The sequence below is a fragment of the Argopecten irradians genome, chromosome 6, assembly GCF_041381155.1.
Source record: "Argopecten irradians isolate NY chromosome 6, Ai_NY, whole genome shotgun sequence".
In the NCBI taxonomy this organism is placed as follows: domain Eukaryota; kingdom Metazoa; phylum Mollusca; class Bivalvia; order Pectinida; family Pectinidae; genus Argopecten; species Argopecten irradians.
Genome location: NC_091139.1, coordinates 18,524,050 through 18,546,956, shown reverse-complemented (window position 1 = coordinate 18,546,956; position 22,907 = coordinate 18,524,050). Strand labels below are relative to the sequence as shown.

The 22,907-nt window shown below is 35.5% G+C and overlaps 1 protein-coding gene across 1 annotated transcript in view; it reads left to right on the top strand.

Moving 5' to 3' along the window:
- Window positions 1-22,907, top strand: part of LOC138325212 (exportin-2-like) — a 43,559-nt gene that overhangs the window by 9,090 nt on the left and 11,562 nt on the right. Inside the window, exons 9-23 of the mRNA XM_069270704.1 lie at window positions 182-311; window positions 668-733; window positions 3,956-4,065; window positions 4,389-4,481; window positions 4,890-4,974; window positions 6,482-6,543; window positions 6,833-6,972; window positions 7,843-7,946; window positions 10,743-10,840; window positions 11,491-11,641; window positions 15,421-15,620; window positions 16,220-16,317; window positions 19,249-19,334; window positions 19,787-19,868; window positions 21,773-21,916. Of these exons, the coding sequence (XP_069126805.1) occupies window positions 182-311; window positions 668-733; window positions 3,956-4,065; window positions 4,389-4,481; window positions 4,890-4,974; window positions 6,482-6,543; window positions 6,833-6,972; window positions 7,843-7,946; window positions 10,743-10,840; window positions 11,491-11,641; window positions 15,421-15,620; window positions 16,220-16,317; window positions 19,249-19,334; window positions 19,787-19,868; window positions 21,773-21,916 (1,649 nt within the window). The remainder of the gene's footprint in view (window positions 1-181; window positions 312-667; window positions 734-3,955; window positions 4,066-4,388; window positions 4,482-4,889; window positions 4,975-6,481; window positions 6,544-6,832; window positions 6,973-7,842; window positions 7,947-10,742; window positions 10,841-11,490; window positions 11,642-15,420; window positions 15,621-16,219; window positions 16,318-19,248; window positions 19,335-19,786; window positions 19,869-21,772; window positions 21,917-22,907) is intronic.

The following is a 22,907-nucleotide window of genomic DNA, read 5'->3' as shown; positions in this document are numbered from 1 at the left end:
TAAGTTGTTTTTAAAAGTACAGACTAAAACCAAGATTATTATAGCTGATACCAACATAAATCTCAAAAGTAGAGATAAAGAAATAAGTGTAAACATGTAAAACAATTGATAAGTTATTTAATTTCCTTGTGATTAAAGATTGAAATTTGAATTCAATGAAATTATATTATCTTCGCAACAGTTAGTGAGCAATGCTATCCAGTTTCTGGCCTCTGTTGCCGAGCGACCATCATACAAAAGTCTTTTTGAGGATCCAGCTACACTATCAAGCATCTGTGAGAAAGTGGTTGTTCCCAACATGCAGTTCCGAGGTATATCCACCTGTTCACCTGTGCAATGTCAAATTGTCATTGACTTGTTTCTATCTTACAATTATTTACGTCATGGAATTTTTCACTTTCATTAAATCTCTATGAATATATCCGTAGGTAAACATTTCAACAAGTTGAGAAATTTCATAACGTGAATAATTTGATTATAAAGGTACAGCAAGGAAATTATCACTTCACGGAAAATTGGAAGCTGGCTCAGCAAAAATATGCACAAGTGAAAATATCCAGGTCTACAGTAATGCAAAAGTGTTAGCAATTAATCTAGAATTTGTTGACACAGACAAGACATGAATTACAAGAAATGATAGTAATTTTCAAAAATTTTCATTTAACAGATGCTGATGAAGAATTATTTGAAGATAATCCAGATGAATATATAAGGAGAGACATAGAAGGCTCTGGTAAGAAAGCACTGGTATAAGATCTGTACATATGTGTTGTATCATTAAAGGCTCTGGTAAGAAAGCACTGGTATAAGATCTGTACATATGTGTTGTATATTAAAGGCTCTGGTAAGAAAGCACTGGTATAAGATCTGTACATATGTGTTGTATCTAAGAAGGCTCTGGTAAGAAAGCACTGGTATAAGATCTGTACATATGTGTTGTATCATTGAAGGCTCTGGTGAGAAAGCACTGGTATAAGATCTGTACATATGTGTTGTATCATTAAAGGCTCTGGTAAGGAAGCACTGGTATAAGATCTGTACATATGTGTTGTATCATTAAAGGCTCTGGTAAGAAAGCACTTGTATAAGATCTGTACATATGTGTTGTATCATTGAAAGTTCTGGTGAGAAAGCACTGGTATAAGATATGTACATATGTGTTGTATCATTAAAGGCTCTGGTAAGAAAGCACTTTTATAAGATCTGTACATATGTGTTGTATCATTGAAAGTTCTGGTGAGAAAGCATTGGTATAAGATCTGTACATATGTGTTGTATCATTGACAGCTCTGGTAAGAAAGCACTGGTATAAGATCTGTACATATGTGTTGTATCATTGAAGGCTCTGGTAAGAAAGCACTGGTATAAGATCTGTACATATGTGTTGTATCATTGAAGGCTCTGGTAAGAAAGCACTGGTATAAGATCTGTACATATGTGTTGTATCATTGAAGGCTCTGGTAAGAAAGCACTGGTATAAGATATGTACATATGTGTTGTATCATTGAAGGCTCTGGTGAGAAAGCACTGGTATAAGATCTGTACATATGTGTTGTATCATTGAAGGCTCTGGTAAGAAAGCACTGGTATAAGATCTGTACATATGTGTTGTATCTAAGAAGGCTCTGGTAAGAAAGCACTGGTATAAGATATGTACATATGTGTTGTATCATTAAAGGCTCTGGTGAGAAAGCACTGGTATAAGATCTGTACATATGTGTTGTATCATTAAAGGCTCTGGTGAGAAAGCACTGGTATAAGATCTGTACATATGTGTTGTATCATTGAAGGCTCTGGTGAGAAAGCACTGGTATAAGATCTGTACATATGTGTTGTATCATTGAAGGCTCTGGTGAGAAAGCACTGGTATAAGATCTGTACATATGTGTTGTATCATTGAAGGCTCTGGTGAGAAAGCACTGGTATAAGATCTGTACATATGTGTTGTATCTAAGAAGGCTCTGGTGAGAAAGCACTGGTATAAGATCTGTACATATGTGTTGTATCATTAAAGGCTCTGGTGAGAAAGCACTGGTATAATATCTGTACATATGTGTTGTATCTAAGAAGGCTCTGGTTAGAAAGCCCTGGTATAAGATATGTACATATGTGTTGTATCTAAGGGCTCTGGTGAGAAAGCACTGGTATAAGATCTGTACATATGTGTTGTATCATTTATGGCTCTGGTGAGAAAGCACTGGTATAAGATCTGTACATATGTGTTGTATCATTGAAGGCTCTGGTGAGAAAGCACTGGTATAAGATCTGTACATATGTGTTGTATCTAAGAAGGCTCTGGTGAGAAAGCACTGGTATAAGATCTGTACATATGTGTTGTATCATTTATGGCTCTGGTGAGAAAGCACTGGTATAAGATATGTACATATGTGTTGTATCATTGAAGGCTCTGGTGAGAAAGCACTGGTATAAGATATGTACATATGTGTTGTATCATTGAAGGCTCTGGTGAGAAAGCACTGGTATAAGATCTGTACATATGTGTTGTATCATTGAAGGCTCTGGTGAGAAAGCACTGGTATAAGATCTGTACATATGTGTTGTATCATTGAAGGCTCTGGTGAGAAAGCACTGGTATAAGATATGTACATATGTGTTGTATCATTGAAGGCTCTGGTGAGAAAGCACTGGTATAAGATCTGTACATATGTGTTGTATCATTGAAGGCTCTGGTGAGAAAGCACTGGTATAAGATCTGTACATATGTGTTGTATCATTGAAGGCTCTGGTGAGAAAGCACTGGTATAAGATCTGTACATATGTGTTGTATCATTGAAGGCTCTGGTGAGAAAGCACTGGTATAAGATCTGTACATATGTGTTGTATCATTGAAGGCTCTGGTGAGAAAGCACTGGTATAAGATCTGTACATATGTGTTGTATCATTGAAGGCTCTGGTAAGAAAGCACTGGTATAAGATCTGTACATATGTGTTGTATCATTTAAGACTCTGGTGAGAAAACACTGGTATAAGATCTGTACATATGTGTTGTATCATTAAAGACTCTGGTGAGAAAGCACTGGTATACCGGGGGGGGGGGGGGGGGTAAGATATGTACATATGTGTTGTATCATTGAAGGCTCTGGTGAGATAGCACTGGTATAAGATCTGTACATATGTGTTGTATCATTGAAGGCTCTGGTGAGAAAGCACTGGTATAAGATCTGTACATATGTGTTGTATCATTAAAGGCTCTGGTGAGAAAGCACTGGTATAAGATCTGTACATATGTGTTGTATCATTAAAGGCTCTGGTGAGAAAGCACTGGTATAAGATCTGTACATATGTGTTGTATCTAAAAGGCTCTGGTAAGAAAGCACTGGTATAAGATCTGTACATATGTGTTGTATCTAAAAAGGCTCTGGTAAGAAAGCACTGGTATAAGATCTGTACATATGTGTTGTATCATTAAAAGTTCTGGTAAGAAAGCACTGGTATAAGATTAATATATGTGTGTGGTGTCGTGATGTGATTGGTGTAACTTTAGCTTCACTGTCGGATGTATACTTCCAGAGATCAACCAGCAGGTTTCCACTAAACACCAACATTTACAGACTCCATGAGAAATTTTTTTATCAATTTGGTAAAAAATTCTACAAGGATGGAAGTTTGAAATATAAATGCTATCAGCAATTGTCAGCAGGAGAACACTGAACTAAAGATAAAGATAAGATACTTGTTATGAAACACAATATTCCCTGATTAAGACAAACTAAATCGTTATAATTTGTCATTTCCTGATTGGCCATTTATGTCAAATCACATGATCACATTCATTTACAAGAATATAACAAGCCCTCTTAAACTGTATATATCAAACTACCAATATTTTAGTATTTTATGGGAGTGGAGTGATTAGCTCATTGACTATTATTAAAGATTGCTTTATCAGTTTAACATAGAAATTGGTTTGGTAACGCTTGTCCTTTTTATACAGATGTCGACACAAGAAGACGGTCAGCATGCGACTTGGTGCAGGCTCTCAGTAAATCGTTTGAGGGAGTCGTAATCCAGAATTTCTCCCAGTATATACAAGCCCTTCTCACGGTGAGTGTATTTATTTATCATATAAATACAGTACATTAAAGACAGATCTGATGCTTTTATCTCATAATCTGAAAAGGATATATACAAAGCTGACATATACAGCATTATAAAGAAGATTTTAGATTATTACTTGCCTACTTCACCTGGGGTCTTTATATATAGTGGAACCTGGTTATATTGAAGTGTTGGAGAATGGAGAAACTCTTCAAATTATCCAGATTTCAGATAAGTCAGTTGTAAATGGAACTGATGAAGATTTACTAAGACTATTTCTGGTTTAAGAAGTTCCTATTTTAGCTTGAATGATTTCTTCATTATTGCAGGAATATTCTAAAAATCCCACTGGCAACTGGAAATCTAAAGATGTGGCGTTGTACTTGGTGACGTCATTGGCCGCAAAAGCTCAAACACAGAAGGTAGGATTTGTGACATGACATTGGTTTTTTGATATAAAATAAATTGAAATTCTAACAATCGTATCTAAATTCCAAATTTTTGGGAGGCAAAAAGTGCCAAAACAGATTAACTCCAAAGAGTTATGCTTGCATATTCTGTCTGAAAGAAATTTACCGTATTTGACCTTATAAGTGCCCATATCCCTATATAAAAATAACAACATTATGATATAGCCAATCAATGCCTTTATTACCTGCTTGACGTTACAAAATATTCTGTTTATTTAAAAAAAAGTCTGGCTATTTATAAATTATTTCTTACAAGTAATTTAAACATGATTTGGACTTAATTTTCCTGATTACAGTATATGGTACAGTTTTGTAAATTATGGACGAAAGTGTATAACACAGCATTATTTCTCTTTGTAGCATGGTATTACCCAGACCAGCAGTTTAGTTAACATCACCGACTTTTTCCAGTCCCACATTGCCCCAGATATACAGGCCAGTGAAAGTGAGTACTTAACTATCACTACAACTAGGCTGAATCGTCTGACAAAATAAATGATGTAATACCTAGGTATGTTGAGCGACAGTATTATCAACTGGTCGAGTGGTTCTGTCAATTGTTTGGATGGGCGGAGTTTAGATAGCCTACCCGACGTCAGGCGATAGAACGAGTGGGCGGAGTTTATGCGACAGTGTCATAGCTGCGCCTGATAAGAAAAACGTGTGTGGAAGATCTTATGCTAACGGGGTACTGACGGACGGTAAACTTCGTCGTGGAATACTTGATCTTCATTATAAACTAAAGGATGATCTTTTTTTTTCATGAGATTAGTAAAACAAAAACTGATGTTACGAGAGGTTGTCACAAGATTACAAAGAATGTGCCTGCACGGGGGACATTTGACCCAGTCACCTGTTCATACGGAACCCAGGCAAAATTATCAACGAAGTCTTAAGTTTATCGAATAAACAGTCATGAAATAATGACCCGTTTATTGGAGAGGAATGTTGGTTCCATCGGCCATTTTAGAATTTAGAGGCAATTTGCTGCATTTCCACGTAAGTCCTAACGATAACAGCGTTAGATCTATGAGCGTACGATGTTTGTCCTTGAATGTTTGAAAAAACGGCACATTCTGTAACATTAACAGCCGATAAATCTGGAGTGAATAAAAAGTAATTTAGACGGCATTGATATTTAAGAAGTTGATTGATAAAGAAACAAACAGGGGTAAACTTACCGCCAGGCGGGCCTCACGGCAGCCATTACGTTGTTCTCGAAGTAGCCTAACGTTTGTGACGCACATTCCCTACCGTGAATTATGCTAACGATGACACGAAAAGTTATCCATTCTATCCCGGCTGAAACACGGACAGCAGCTCATAAAAACGGCGTTATCGCATTGAATGCCAGAGCTTTCTTTGAAGAAACGTCTGTCGTAAAAACTGCGAGTAATAAAAAGTATGGATACATCCTGCAGTTCTTATGAATACGGTAATACCTGATGAGTTCAGGATAGATCTAGTTCTTAGGAGTACGGTATGTATACGTAATACCCGATGAGTTCAGGATAGATCTATCACACGTGGGTCACACGTATGATCACACGATATAAGCCACGCCCACCAACCAATCAACTCGCGTTTAGCATTATATTGTAACCCAGTATGCAATAGTATTGCGCAAGTTGCGTGGCGAGTACATCACTGTCATCGTCAACGGTTAGACCGACACGACAGTGAAAGTGAGTACTTAACTATCACTACAACTAGGCTGAATCGTCTTATGTAATTTGTTTGTCTCTGTGATCATATAACATAGATAAGGAGTTTACAATTTAGAACAAACATTGTGACAAGGTAGCCTGCCAAAGTATCCTTTGTCTAATGAAATAATTACTGAGATTTTCCTCTTTAATAATACCAGTTCTGTTCATGCATATATACTTTATTTACATTCATACTTAGCTATGTGAACATGTTTTGTATGAAGATACTTTGGTAATTTTCAGTTGATGTCAGTCCAATTCTCAAGGCTGATGCCATCAAATACTTAATGGTATTCAGAAATCAGGTGAGTATTAATTGATAAACCAGGAATATAATTATTTTGGTATAATCACATTTTAATGCAAAATAGATTTTGGAGGAGTAAACACAGTGATTAATTTGCACATTCATAGTGATTGCTAAACTAATGTTACAGGGTAATAAGAAAACTATAGTATTCTTAGTATCTGTAAAATAAATATTTTCCTGTAAAAAAAATTACACTGTATATCTGTAATTGGGACAGCATGTAAAAAGATATGTGTGAAATGTTAGAATTGTTTTACAGTTACCACGTGAGAATTGTTTTACAGTTACCACGTGAATCATTATTGGCCAGCTTGCCTCACATGGTACGTTTCCTGAAGGCTAATAGTCTAGTGGTCCACACCTACGCAGCACACACAATAGAGAGAATCTTCATGGTACGAGGACAGGAAGGAGGCAAGCTAGCGTATGTATTCTCCTTCTGTGTAATTATGGCGCTGCTATATGGAGATACAGTTCTGTAACATAGCATGTCTATCTGCAGCTGTTTCTATAAATTTTTAATCTGGCAGATAGCATTGGAAATATTGACCAAACAACCTAAAATTTAGTCAAAATGTTTAGGATTGCACAATGACACAATTAGGTCAAAGGTTAAGCAAAGGTGAAGGATAATTGTTTTATTTGATAATCATTATGTCATGCTATTATGAGCAAAATAATTTGAATAAGCAATGAGTATAAAACGGATGAATGCGATTTGACCAATAGGCCAAGATTAATGTCAAATGTCAAATCTTCTGTATTTTCACAAATGCCTTGATGATGTTCAAATAAATGTATTGTCCATGTAAATCTAAATGTATGTGTAATCCTATCACCTATTCCAAAACTTGTTCTTTGTTTGAAAATAAAGTTTCAGGATATGATATTGTAAGTTGCTGTGAAACAATTTCTTTTTATGTGTGATTTAAATTCACATACTATGCAAGCAATGATAAATGCTTCTTTAAAAAAATGTTTCAAATACAGGTTAAATAGAATAATAGAGATCTACATTGGAAAATCTAGTCATTGTGAAATCTAGTCACATCAAAAATCTAGTCATTGTGAAATCTAGTCATTGTAAAATCTAGTCACTGTGAAGTCTAGTCACATCAAAAATAAGTTGGTTTATTGCCTTAATTGAGTGGAAGATTAATAATGAACAGACATACAAGTCAGAATTACTTAATATTGTATGTAAATCTTTTGAAGATGTTACATAATGTAGATATGAATAGATTCACCTGCTGCAATATTGTTTATAATTTAAAAAACAAAAATCTGTTGACAGTATAACGTATGCTGATATCCAGGGCTTTGCTGGTGATATGGTTAATAATTTATTGGAGGCATTGAGTCACCCGGGATCTACAGAAAATGAATATATCATGAAAGGTAAGAAGGAATGGAAATCTTAAACCAAACTTCAAAGTGAACTGTCATTAATTTATGTCCTTCTACCTGGTTGAATGTAACCGAGACTTGTTACAATGATATCATTAGGACAATGTCAATGCTACAGAAAAATGTGCTTCTTTTTTTGTACTACTTGACTTTGTCTTTACAACAAGTCGTTGCTGTAAGTTATTATGTATATGTGACTTGTCGTTAAAGCAAGTTGGTCTATGTGACTTGTCATTACGGCAAGTTGTTACAGTTATGTGACTTGTCGTTACGGCAAGTTGTTACAGTTATGTGACTTGATGTTACAGCAATTTGTTACAGTTATGTGACTTGTCGTTACGGCAAGTTGTTACAGTTATGTGACTTGATGTTACAGCAAGTTGTTACAGTTTTGTGACATGTCATTACAGCAAGTTGTTACAGTTTTGTGACTTGTCGTTACAGCAAGTTGTTACAGGTTTGTGACTTGTCATTACAGCAAGTTGTTACAGTTTTGTTACTTGTCATTACAGCAAGTTGTTACAGTTTGTGACTTGTCATTACAGCAAGTTGTTACAGTTTTGTGACTTGTCATTACAGCAAGTTGTTACAGTTTTGTGACATGTCATTACAGCAAGTTGTTACAGTTTGTGACTTGTCATTACAGCAAGTTGTTACAGTTTGTGACTTGTCATTACAGCAAGTTGTTACAGTTTGTGACTTGTCATTACAGCAAGTTGTTACAGTATGCGACTTGTCGTTACAGCAAGTTGTTACAGTTTGTGACTTGTCATTACAACAAGTTGTTACAGTTTTGTGACATGTCATTACAGCAAGTTGTTACAGTTTTGTGACATGTCATTACAGCAAGTTGTTACAGTTTTGTTACTTGTCATTACAGCAAGTTGTTACAGTTTTGTGACATGTCATTACAGCAAGTTGTTACAGTTTTGTTACTTGTCATTACAGCAAGTTGTTACAGTTTGTGACATGTCATTACAGCAAGTTGTTACGGTTATATGACTTGCCATTACAGCCAGTTGTAACATCTATGTAAATTGTTGGACCGATTCTCGATTTTAATCGATGATCGATCGATTATGATTTTTCCAAAGACTATCGATTATGAAAGGTAATAATCGATTATTAAAATGGGAGATAACTCATGCTTATCTTATACTGTTCTGAACCTTTATTATGATATATATCAGGGCAAAATCACATCAAAATATTTTAAACATCATAGATACTCAAGAATTTGAATTAAAAAAAAAACTTCTTCATGACTGTTCGTTCAGTGGATATCTTTTTAAAATTCTTCAGAAAAACTAAAAGGTGAAATATATAAATATAGGAGAGCTTTCTATAAATAGTATCCGATTATAAAATCGATAATTAGTAAATTGTCCTAAACCGATGATCGATTACCATTTTACAACCGATTCCCAACACTACATACTATAGATATACTTGTTGTTACAGCAAGTTGTTACAGTATGCGACTTGTCGTTACAGCAAGTTGTTACAGTTTTGTGACATGTCATTACAGCAAGTTGTTACAGTTTGTGACTTGTCATTACAGCAAGTTGTTACAGTTTGTGACTTGTCATTACAGCAAGTTGTTACAGTTTGTGACTTGTCATTACAGCAAGTTGTTACAGTTTTGTGACATGTCATTACAGCAAGTTGTTACAGTTTTGTTACTTGTCATTACAGCAAGTTGTTACAGTTTGTGACTTGTCATTACAGCAAGTTGTTACAGGTTTGTGACTTGTCATTACAGCAAGTTGTTACAGCTTTGTTACTTGTCATTACAGCAAGTTGTTACAGTTTTGTGACATGTCATTACAGCAAGTTGTTACAGTTTTGTGACTTGTCATTACAGCAAGTTGTTACAGTTTTGTGACATGTCATTACAGCAAGTTGTTACAGCTATGTAACTTGTTGTTACAGCAAGTTGTTACAGTATGCAACTTGTCGTTACAGCAAGTTGTTACAGTTTTGTGACATGTCATTACAGCAAGTTGTTACAGTTTTGTTACTTGTCATTACAGCAAGTTGTTACAGTTTTGTGACATGTCATTACAGCAAGTTGTTACAGTTTTGTGACATGTCATTACAGCAAGTTGTTACAGCTATGTAACTTGTTGTTACAGCAAGTTGTTACAGTATGCGACTTGTCGTTACAGCAAGTTGTTACAGTTTTGTGACATGTCATTACAGCAAGTTGTTACAGGTATGTGACTTGCCATTACAGCTATGTAACTTGTTGTTACAGCAAGTTGTTACAGTATGCGACTTGTCGTTACAGCAAGTTGTTACAGTTTTGTAACTTGTCATTACAGCAAGTTGTTACAGTATGTGACTTGTCGTTACAGCAAGTTGTTACAGTTTGTGACTTGTCATTACAGCAAGTTGTTACAGTATGTGACTTGTCGTTACAGCAAGTTGTTACAGTTTGTGACTTGTCATTACAGCAAGTTCTTACAGTTTTGTGACATGTCATTACAGCAAGTTGTAACAGCTATGTAACTTGTTGTTACAGCAAGTTGTTACAGTATGTGACTTGTCATTACAGCAAGTTGTTACAGTTTTGTGACTTGTCATTACAGCAAGTTGTTACAGTTTGTGACTTGTCATTACAGCAAGTTGTTACAGTTTGTGACTTGTCATTACAGCAAGTTGTTACAGTTTGTGACTTGTCATTACAGCAAGTTGTTACAGTTTTGTGACATGTCATTACAGCAAGTTGTTAGTTTTGTTACATGTCATTACAGCAAGTTATAAGTATATGACATCTTGTTTCAGCTATCATGAGGACAATGTCCATGCTACAGGAGAATGTACTACCATTTATGGCACAATTAATGAAGGTTCTCACAGAAAAACTCGTACAAGTCAGCAAGGTAAGGATGTTAAGGGAGTTGGTACTATTTATCTATTGTTTATCTGTGCCCCATCTATTACCTGTCTACTTACAATTTTATATGTAGACTGAGGCACTTATGCCTTACAGATTTCTGTAGTTATAATTTAAGTCCCTTCTCATTTGTGGAATTCGATACAAATTTTCCTGAAATGATCTGAAGATGGTCCTTACTAATTGATTTCAGGTTAGCCAAAAATCCCAGTTGTCACTAATGCAACCCAATTTTAAAACTTCATTTTGAACTATAACAGGATTTGACACCAACTTGACTGGAATCCTTCATTTTAAGTGATGCTATGGGAATAGTTTTGATCACCACACTTCATAAAAAAATATTTGATTTAGTTGGCAGTTTGATAAGCTTCCTTCCAAACACAATTAAAACTGATACCAACAAAGAGTGATTAGTGATCAAATATGTTTTAAAGATGTCTGACTCAAATATTAGCCATCCACTTCTGGGTAGCAACTTCTAATCCCACAAGGGCCTGGTGCTGGCCATAGTTTGAAGCATTTTGTTTGGGGACTCTGGCCTTCCTGCTTATCAAGGCTTTGCATGTCATGAAAAGATTCTCACTGTTGATAGAAAGCCATATGGAGCTAAAATTAGATGTTTTACCTTTCCAGAATCCCAGCAAACCTCACTTCAATCATTACCTGTTCGAGTCCCTATGTATAAGTATCCGATCTGTGTGTAAACATAGTGCTGAGGCTATCTTCCAGTTTGAGCAAGCGTTGTTTAAACCGTTCACAGACATTTTGCAACAGGATGTTCAAGGTAAGTAACGCAAATCATCACTCTAAAACAGGAAATCCAAATTACATTGCTTAAACTCCACTTCTCCAAATTACATAGCTCAAACTACATCCTTCAAATTACACAGCTCAAACTCAACTCCTCTAAATTACACAACTCAAATTCAACTCCTCTAAATTACACAATTCAAACTCCACTCCTCCAAATTACACAGCTCAAACTCCACTTCTCCAAATTACACAGCTCAAACTACATCTTTCAAATTACACAGCTCAAACTCAACTCCTCTAAATTACACAACTCATACTCCACTCCTGCAAATTACATAGCATAAACGTGACTCCTGTAAATTACATAGCTCAAACTCGACTCCTGCTAATTACATAGGGCAAACTCCACTCCTCTAAATTACACAGCTCAAAATCCACTCCTCCAAATTACACAGCTCCTCAAAGTTACACAGCTCAAACTCCACTCCTCCAAATTACGACGCTCAAACTCCACTCCTCAAAATTACATAGCTCAAACTACATCTTTCAAATTACACAGCTCAAACTCCACTCCTCAAAATTACACAGCTCAAACTCCACTCTTCCAAATTACAACGCTCAAACTCCACTCCTCCAAATTACACAGCTCCAATTCCACTCCTTCAAATTACACAGCCCAAACTACATCCTTCAAATTACAACGCTCAAACTCAACTCCTCTAAATTACACAGCTCAAACTCCACTTTTCCAAATTACGAAGCTCAAACTCTACTCCTCCAAATTACACAGCTCAAACTACATCCTCCAAATTACACAGCTCAAACTCAATTTCTATAAATTACACAGCTCAAACTCCACTTTTCCAAATTACATAGCTCAAACTCTACTCCTCCAAATTACACAGCTAAAACTCAACTCCTTCAAATTACACAGATCAAACTCAACTTCTCTAAATTACACAACTCAAACTTAGTGTTGGACCGATTCTCGATTTTAATCGATGATCGATCGATTATGATTTTCCAAAGACTATCAAAGTTGTTACAGTATGCGACTTGTCGTTACAGCAAGTTGTTACAGTTTGTGACTTGTCATTACAACAAGTTGTTACAGTTTTGTGACATGTCATTACAGCAAGTTGTTACAGTTTTGTGACATGTCATTACAGCAAGTTGTTACAGTTTTGTTACTTGTCATTACAGCAAGTTGTTACAGTTTTGTGACATGTCATTACAGCAAGTTGTTACAGTTTTGTTACTTGTCATTACAGCAAGTTGTTACAGTTTGTGACTTGTCATTACAGCAAGTTGTTACAGGTATGTGACTTGCCATAACAGCAAGTTGTTACAGCTATGTATAGTGTTGGACCGATTCTCGATTTTAATCGATGATCGATCGATTATGATTTTTCCAAAGACTATCGATTATAAAAGGTAATAATCGCATTATTAAAATGGGAGATAACTCATGGTTATCTCATACTGTTCTGAACCTTTATTATGATATAAATTATACGAGGGCAAAATCACATATCAAAATATTTTAAACATCATAGATACTCAAGAATTTGAATTAAAAAAAAAAACTTCTTCATGACTGTTCGTTCAGTGGATATCTTTTTAAAATTCTTCAGAAAAGCTAAAAGGTGAAATATATAAATATAGGAGAGCTTTCTATAAATAGTATCCGATTATAAAATCGATAATTAGTAAATTGTCCTAAACCGATGATCGATTACCATTTTACAACCGATTCCCAACACTACGTCAAAGTACACTTATCCAAATTACACAGATCAAACTCAACTTCTCTAAATTACACAACTCAAACTCCACTCCTGCAAATTACATAGCATAAACGTGACTCCTGTAAATTACACAGCTCAAACTCGACTCCTGCTAATTACATAGGACAAACTCCACTCCTGCAAATTACACAGCTCAAACTCCACTCCTGCAAATTACAATGCTCAAACTCCACTCCTCAAAATTACACAGCTAAAAATCCACTACTCCAAATTACACAGCTCAAACTCCACTTTTCCAAATTACACAGCTCAAAATCCACTCCTCCAAATTACACAGCTCAAACTCAATTTCTCTAAATTACACAGCTCAAACTCCACTTTTCCAATTTACACAGCTCAAAATCCACTCCTCCAAATTACACAGCTCAAACTCAATATCTTTAAATTAAACAGCTCAAACTCCACTCCTCCAAATTACACAGCTCAAAATCCACTCCTCCAAATTACATAGCTCAAACTCCACTCCTCCAAATTACACAGCTCAAACTCCACTCCTCCAAATTACACAGCTCAAACTCAACTCCTTCAAATTACACAGCTCAAACTCCACTTTTCCAAATTACATAGCTCAAACTCTACTCCTCCAAATTACACAGCTCAAACTCAACTCCTTCAAATTACACAGCTCAAACTCCACTCCTCCAAATTACACAGCTCAAACTCAACTCCTCCAAATTACACAGCTAAAACTCAACTCCTTCAAATTACACAGCTCAAACTCCACTTCTCCAAATTACACAGATCAAACTCAACTCCTCTAAATTACACAACTCAAACTCCACTTCTCCAAATTACACAGATCAAACTCAACTCCTCTAAATTACACAACTCAAACTCCACTCCTGCAAATTACATAGCATAAACGTGACTCCTGTAAATTACATAGCTCAAACTCGACTCCTGCTAATTACATAGGGCAAACTCCACTCCTGCAAATTACACAGCTCAAACTCCACTCCTGCAAATTACAATGCTCAAACTCTACTCCTCAAAATTACACAGCTAAAAATCCACTACTCCAAATTACATAGCTCAAACTCCACTTTTCCAAATTACACAGCTCAAAATCCACTCCTCCAAATTACACAGCTCAAACTCAATTTCTCTAAATTACACAGCTCAAACTCCACTTTTCCAATTTACACAGCTCAAAATCCACTCCTCCAAATTACACAGCTCAAACTCAATATCTCTAAATTAAACAGCTCAAACTCCACTCCTCCAAATTACACAGCTCAAAATCCACTCCTCCAAATTACATAGCTCAAACTCCACTCCTCCAAATTACACAGCTCAAACTCCACTCCTCCAAATTACACAGCTCCAATTCCACTCCTTCAAATTACACAGCTCAAACTCCACTTTTCCAAATTACATAGCTCAAATTCTACTCCTCCAAATTACATAGCTCAAACTCAACTCCTTCAAATTACACAGCTCAAACTCCACTTTTCCAAATTACACAGCTCAAACTCAACTCCTCTAAATTACACAGCTCAAACTCCACTTTTCCAAATTACACAGCTCAAACTCAACTCCTCTAAATTACACAACTCAAACTCCACTCCTGCAAATTACATAGCATAAACGTGACTCCTGTAAATTACATAGCTCAAACTGGACTCCTGCTAATTACATAGGACAAACTCCACTCCTGCAAATTACAAAGCTCAAACTCCACTCCTGCAAATTACATAGCATAAACGTGACTCCTGTAAATTACATAGCTCAAACTGGACTCCTGCTAATTACATAGGACAAAATCCACTCCTCCAAATTACACAGCTCAAACTCCACTTTTTCAAATTACACAGCTCAAACTCCATTCCTACCACAAAAAGCCTTGTTCGCTATTATGCATTCGATGGATGTCTATCTATTAAAATATTGATTTTCTAATCTTTTGTGTCATATTAGTGGATAAAAACCCTAAAAAAAACCTAAATATCTTGTCAATTGTGCATGCATTACACATAATGAGTCTCTGTGTTACACTTTACAGAATTTGTACCCTATGTGTTCCAAATGTTGTCACTGTTGATGGACTACCACCAGGGGAGCATCCCCGATACCTACATGGCTCTGTTCCCATTCCTGTTGGTGCCAGCACTGTGGGAGAGACCCGGCAACATCCCTCCACTAGTCCGTCTCTTACAGGGCTACATAGAGAAGGGCAACAAACAGATTGAAGCAGAGAAACTGGTAACTAGTAGACCTTGTGTTAGATTGTTGTTTATTCCAATATATCCCGGATAAACATGACTGCCTCCTCTTTTTATACTTCCTCCATGAAAGGAGGGCATTTAGTGTATCTCTTGTTTGACCTTGTCTCATCCAATACCACCATGCCTTGTGTCCTATAGAGGGAATATATGTCTTACAAAGGTTTTTGGTTTACAGATATTTTGACAGGATATTGAAACAACAGATTCCATGCCATAAACAACCATATTGGCAATAACATCATCAAGTTTGATGCATAGTTGACGGGTCTGTGACCGTGGCACTTTGACTAACCATTCACATTCTTTTCTTTTAAGAATGGAAGAAAAATAATCAACCATGGGTCTGTAAAGTAGATAAGAACATATCCTTATTAAAGATTTTGATGAGTTAGCACTCGGCAAGCTTCGTGCTTCTAGACATATCTCTATCTCCTTGACAGACCCATGTAAGATTCTGTTAGTCTTTCATATGACAGAGATCTGTGATTCAATAATGGTCATCGACTCCTCTCTAGGATCTCACTAAGACATGTGCCATCTCCTCTGGTTACTGAAGCTTCTTTTGCTTTCTTACAGAATGGTTTACTAGGAATTTTCCAGAAATTGATTGCTTCGAAAACAAATGATCACGAAGGATTTTATCTTCTCAATAGCATTATAGAACACATGCCACAGTAAGTATAAGCCTTAAATTAGTGGTATACTGGTTAAAGTCACTACGCTGAACAACAAAGCTGTCATATACATATCACTGTAAGTATTAAACTTAACATAGTGGTATACTGGTTAAAGTCACTACGCTGAACAACAAAGCTGTCATATACATATCACTGTAAGTATTAAACTTAACATAGTGGTATACTGGTTAAAGTCACTACGCTGAACAACAAAGCTGTCATATACATATCACTGTAAGTATTAAACTTAACATAGTGGTATACTGGTTAAAGTCACTACGCTGAACAACAAAGCTGTCATATACATATCACTGTAAGTATTAAACTTAACGTAGTGGTATACTGGTTAAAGTCACTACGCTGAACAACAAAGCTGTCATATACATATCACTGTAAGTATTAAACTTAACGTAGTGGTATACTGGTTAAAGTCACTACGCTGAACAACAGAACTGTCATATACATCCCACTGTAAGTATTAAACTTAACGTAGTGGTATACTGGTTAAAGTCACTACGCTGAACAACAAAGCTGTCATATACATATCACTGTAAGTATTAAACTTAACATAGTGGTATACTGGTTAAAGTCACTACGCTGAACAACAAAGCTGTCATATACATATCACTGTAAGTATTAAACTTAACATAGTGGTATACTGGTTAAAGTCACTACGCTGAACAACAGAACTGTCATATACATCCCACTGTAAGTATTAAACTTAACGTAGTGGTATACTGGTTAAAGTCACTACGCTGAACAACAAAGCTGTCATATACATATCACTGTAAGTATTAAACTTAACATAGTGGTATACTGGTTAAAGTCACACTACGCTGAACAACAGAACTGTCATATACATCCCACTGTAAGTATTAAACTTAACGTAGTGGTATACTGGTTAAAGTCACTACGCTGAACAACAGAACTGTCATATACATCCCACTGTAAGTATTAAACTTAACATAGTGGTATACTGGTTAAAGTCACTACGCTGAACAACAGAACTGTCATATACATATCACTGTAAGTATTAAACTTAACATAGTGGTATACTGGTTAAAGTCACTACGCTGAACAACAAAGCTGTCATATACATATCACTGTAAGTATTAAACTTAACGTAGTGGTATACTGGTTAAAGTCACTACGCTGAACAACAGAACTGTCATATACATCCCACTGTAAGTATTAAACTTAACGTAGTGGTATACTGGTTAAAGTCACTACGCTGAACAACAGAACTGTCATATACATATCACTGTAAGTATTAAACTTAACATAGTGGTATACTGGTTAAAGTCACTACGCTGAACAACAGAACTGTCATATACATCCCACTGTAAGTATTAAACTTAACGTAGTGGTATACTGGTTAAAGTCACTACGCTGAACAACAGAACTGTCATATACATATCAACTGTAAGTATTAAACTTAACATAGTGGTATACTGGTTAAAGTCACTACGCTGAACAACAAAGCTGTCATATACATATCACTGTAAGTATTAAACTTAACATAGTGGTATACTGGTTAAAGTCACTACGCTGAACAACAAAGCTGTCATATACATATCACTGTAAGTATTAAACTTAACATAGTGGTATACTGGTTAAAGTCACTACGCTGAACAACAAAGCTGTCATATACATATCACTGTAAGTATTAAACTTAACGTAGTGGTATACTGGTTAAAGTCACTACGCTGAACAACAAAGCTGTCATATACATATCACTGTAAGTATTAAACTTAACATAGTGGTATACTGGTTAAAGTCACTACGCTGAACAACAAAGCTGTCATATACATATCACTGTAAGTATTAAACTTAACGTAGTGGTATACTGGTTAAAGTCACTACGCTGAACAACAGAACTGTCATATACATGCCACAGTAAGTATAAGGCCAAAAAAAATTAATTGTAAGTTTCTCAGGCCACTGTTTTAAAAAGTCAGTGCGGGTGGCGGGAATATTTTTTTTATTTTTTATTTCTCTGAAAACAAATGCGGCAGATAACATTTTATTTTTTTCTCACTTGAAAGACATGAAAATCAATGAAAACACATGTAGAAAATATAAATTCTTACTCAGTCTTTTCGAACAGCTTTTAAATATCTCAATCGTCACTATATCCAAAGAAAACCAGTTGAAAATACATAATCCTGGGAGGAAACATTCCGTTTTGAGCAAATACTGACATCGGCAGCCATTTTTTACCGGAAATGAAAGGTGCATACTAAAATTGGAGCCAATTTCCGGGTGCGTTTTCGAATGGAAATTTCGGGCGAGTTCGAATGGAAATTTGGGGTGCGTTTGATGCGGCGGTCTCGATTTTAATTTTAAGTTATGGCGCATAAAAAACGTTGGTGCGGGGGGTAAATGTCGATGCGGCGGGGCCTGAGAAACTAAGAATTAATTTTGTTTGGCCTAAGCCTTGAAGTAGTGGTATATTGGTTAAAGTAACGAATTGAACTTATGGCTCAGTTTTACGAATTGAACTTATGGCTCAGTTTTACAAACATTCCTTAACAAAGTTAAGGAGATTCCCTAACTAAAGAAGTTTGAAGTTAATGAAAAATATTAAGTTTAAGAACTTTCCTTAACTTATGTATTGCTGTCCTATGAGTAGTTTTAAGTTAAGGAAGTTCATAAAGTTTAAGAATGTTCGTGAAACTGGGCCATAGTTAGATAGTCTTCTAGAAATTTGAAACCTATCGTGAAGAAATAAATTATTAAGAATTTGAATCTTGCCCTCTGTAACTGTTGTTTGAGAATTTTCACTTTTGTTGAGTCAGTGTCAGTGTAAATGAAGAATGTTTATGACATTTGGAAAAAATTCAGATAAAAAATATTCTGATTTCTAGTACATATATCTAGGATAGAAACATGAAAATGTTAACAACCATTTTGTTTTCATCTTTACAGTGAAGTTGTCTCACAATACACCAAACAGATATTTGTGTTGATATTTCAAAGACTTTCCAGTTCAAAAACAACAAAATACATCAAAAGTAAGTTATTTATTGTGTTGTTCTTATTGTTGATGAAAGTATTGTCAGAGAACTACAGGATTTCAGAAATCTGGCAACAGACAACAGGTGTTTATCTATTTCATACATTTGTGAATGGAAAAGATCTTCCTCCCACCATTCAGTAAGATCTGTGTAAGATTTCTATGTAAATATTTAGGTTTTGACAGATAGTGTGCTCACTCTTTTAACCAGAGGAACGGACTAAGATTTTGGATGTAATATTCAGTAAACATGATGTAACCATGATGTACATTGTCAAATTGATGTGAAATGCTTCTTTGATGGTCAATACTTCGTCATTTTGGTTTTGTATGTGGGAGAAAAATAATCAAACATGGATTGATCAAGTAGATAGCAGTATCTCAACCCTCCATTGGAAGGTCAGCACGTTTATACCTTACAGACCAATGTGAACTTTGATTTGGTTATAGGTTTGCTGGTTTTCTTTGGTTTGTTTGCTGTGAAGTATGGAGCTGGGAATCTCGTGGAAAAAATAGACAGTATTCAACCCAAGTAAGTACACAATTACAAGTCCAACAATTTATTGTAATTTTAGCCTACCATTGAAAACTTAAAAGGTAGGTTTCGCCCAATGAAATATAAAGACTACGAAATTGAAATTTATCCTGTCAATAGATATAATCTTCTGATCATTTTCAATGCATACAGCGAACAATATGGGTGGTCAGTTGCCTAGCTTGACCAGGAAAATACTCCTCTAAAAATAGAGTGAAGTTAAGCTTTACATAGAACATGACGTATTTTTTTCCGAAACGAGGCCGCATCAACAAACGGAAGCATGGAACAAAATGTCAGATAGAAGTGAGTCTTGACACGGCATGTTTAGTTAAAACAACAACAACAACAACAAATCGAAGTGCGATGGACTGTTTATACATATCATATAATCTAAAACACTTCATGTTACTTACATACGCTCGCTAGCTTTGTACACCGAATATACATGTAGTTAGTCTGCGGCTGTTTAACTCACCACGTGCAATGCCGTCACACGAGTCCCAACAGATTCGGGCAAGTTCCACTTGAGACGTGGCTTCTGTTTCTTCTATTGTAAATGCCTTCTCTGAATTTAATTCCCTATAGATATCCGAGGGTGCTACCGAATCCATTATAATTTCCTCCACTTTGTTGCCGATTCAAATATATTTTTCTTTATCTCACACACTTTCGTTCAGCCATTTGGTTTACTTTTAGTGCGTGACAATGCGCATGCGCGAAACTTCGACAACACAATCCATCGCAGCTTCATTTGCATACTATTTTGTCTGACGGACACCGTAATAAAATCAAGGATTTCCTTCAATTTTGTGTTCAAGACACATTTGTTCAATCTCAAACGCATAAAGAAATTAAATTGAGGTATATTATAAATGTTTTTTCCATCTTTTCTTCCGTTTATCGCATTTCACAAAAAATATTTATTTGGTTGGGCGAAACCTACCTTTAATCTGTTCTCCATTTGTCCTTCCATCTGTCCTTCCGTCTGTCCATAAACTATTCTTGTTCTCATATTTTGCTCTAGGTTCCTCTTGGTCCCTAGTTAGTGAATGCATATTATTGGGAGGAAGGGGAAAAGCATGGCCAACAGGCAGCCATCTTGGGTTTTGACGATTAAAGTTTGTTATCACTGTTTCTCGGAAAGTACTGAGAGGATCTCTCTCAAATACAATATGTAGATTCCTCTTGGTCTCATGTTGTGCATTGTGCATTTTGGGAATGATCAGACAAGATGGCCAACAGGCAGTCATCTTTGATTTTCATGAGCATAGATTCTCAATGATCTTTCATTGATATTTTCATATGTTTGCGATTATAGGGTTTTTAATCAGAATAATTCCTAAATATTGCTTGTCAAGATGAGACATTATGATGACCTGTGATCTGTTTCATGTGAATGTTTGTCATATATGTACTTGGCTTTATAGAATAGTGCTTAGTTAATGTTGATTGATCTTTATCTCTGAATTGTTAGGATAAGTAGCTTGTGTATCATGATTGTGATTATGGTGTTTGTGTTTGATTTTAAAAAATGTATAGTATGTGTGTATACTAGTAAATGATTTACATCTGCATATCCTTTTAAATGATATTGTTAACTAATGCTTGAGATATCTATCATGTTTTAATAACTTTTTTACAACAATTATGTTTTGTGATTTAGACTCGTATGTTTCTCCTGAAAGTATCTATATGCTGCAGAAATTTTAGAGGTGATATTTTAATTCAATTTTTAAATTCTCGTGAAATATCTGGTATGCAAAATTTTATTGCATATGAAAATAGATTGGTTAACAGTTTTAGTTTGCATCAACATGATTCTAATGATTGAGTTGGCCCTGTGGTTATAATACTAACCTGTTTCTATGACAATCTGATAACTTATTTACCTTATATAGGATGTTCGGGATGGTAGTGGAGCGACTGTACCTACAGGATCTACAGAAGGTGTCGGGACATACAGAGAGAAAAATCTGTGCTGTGGGAGTGACGAACATGCTCACTGAATCTCCAGCCATGATACAAACATACGAGGCTTTATGGTAAGTTAGATATGTATGGACTGGTTTCATATCAATAATATTTTACATCAGTCATTTATGTAGACATAGAGGTTACACAACGAGTGGTTATTGGATATGGAATTTATTCCACACAAGTGAGTTATTTTTTAGCTCGCCTCTCTCGTCCACGTTGGAAATCCCAGGTTAAGATTTTGGTGCAAGTGTTGGAAAACAATTATCTGTCACAACTGACGTTGATTTCTACAATTATTTTGGATTATAATTGTTGTTATGGGTGTGGACAATTATCTAAAGGGACCAAATGCTGAATTTTGAGAATTTCAAAAGGCCCAATAGACCGAAATAATCAGGTTAAGGTTTTGGTGCAAGTGTTGTAATACTGTTATCCGTCACAACTTACATTGATTTCTACAACCATTTAGGATTATAATTGGGTATTGACAATCACTGAAAGGGGGAACTGCTTAATTTTGAGAATTTCAAGATGCCCAAAGTTAAGTTATGTAATGACATTGCTATATTTTATAATACTGGTAAATTGCAAGGAACCCGATATAAATCAGCAAAATTCCAAAGGCAAGTTTTATTGTTCTCAAACCGCTCTTGTTAAAAGTAACAAAATACATGAGCTTTAGTTAGAGTCTTTTATAACTTTATTAAAAAATAAATTACGCATGTGGAATAAATTCCATATCCAACAACCATGAGTCGTGTGACCTATTTCTACCACAATTATATCCGTTTTTTTAGCCGATAAAAATACGACGAGGATAAGGTAACGAGTATTTTCCGAAATATGCAAATAAGATGTGGTGATATTTTTCATCAGCAAAAAGGCTCTAAATAATATTCAAAAGTCATATGTTGATAAAGAATCCATTGATGTTAAATTCTTCTAATTGGGAACAACTTTAGGATGAAATATTTCTCATTTAACGTCTTGCTAAGTTTAATTTTTCAAAGTTGCTTCAACAATATAACATTCATTATCGGACTATATAAAAGCATA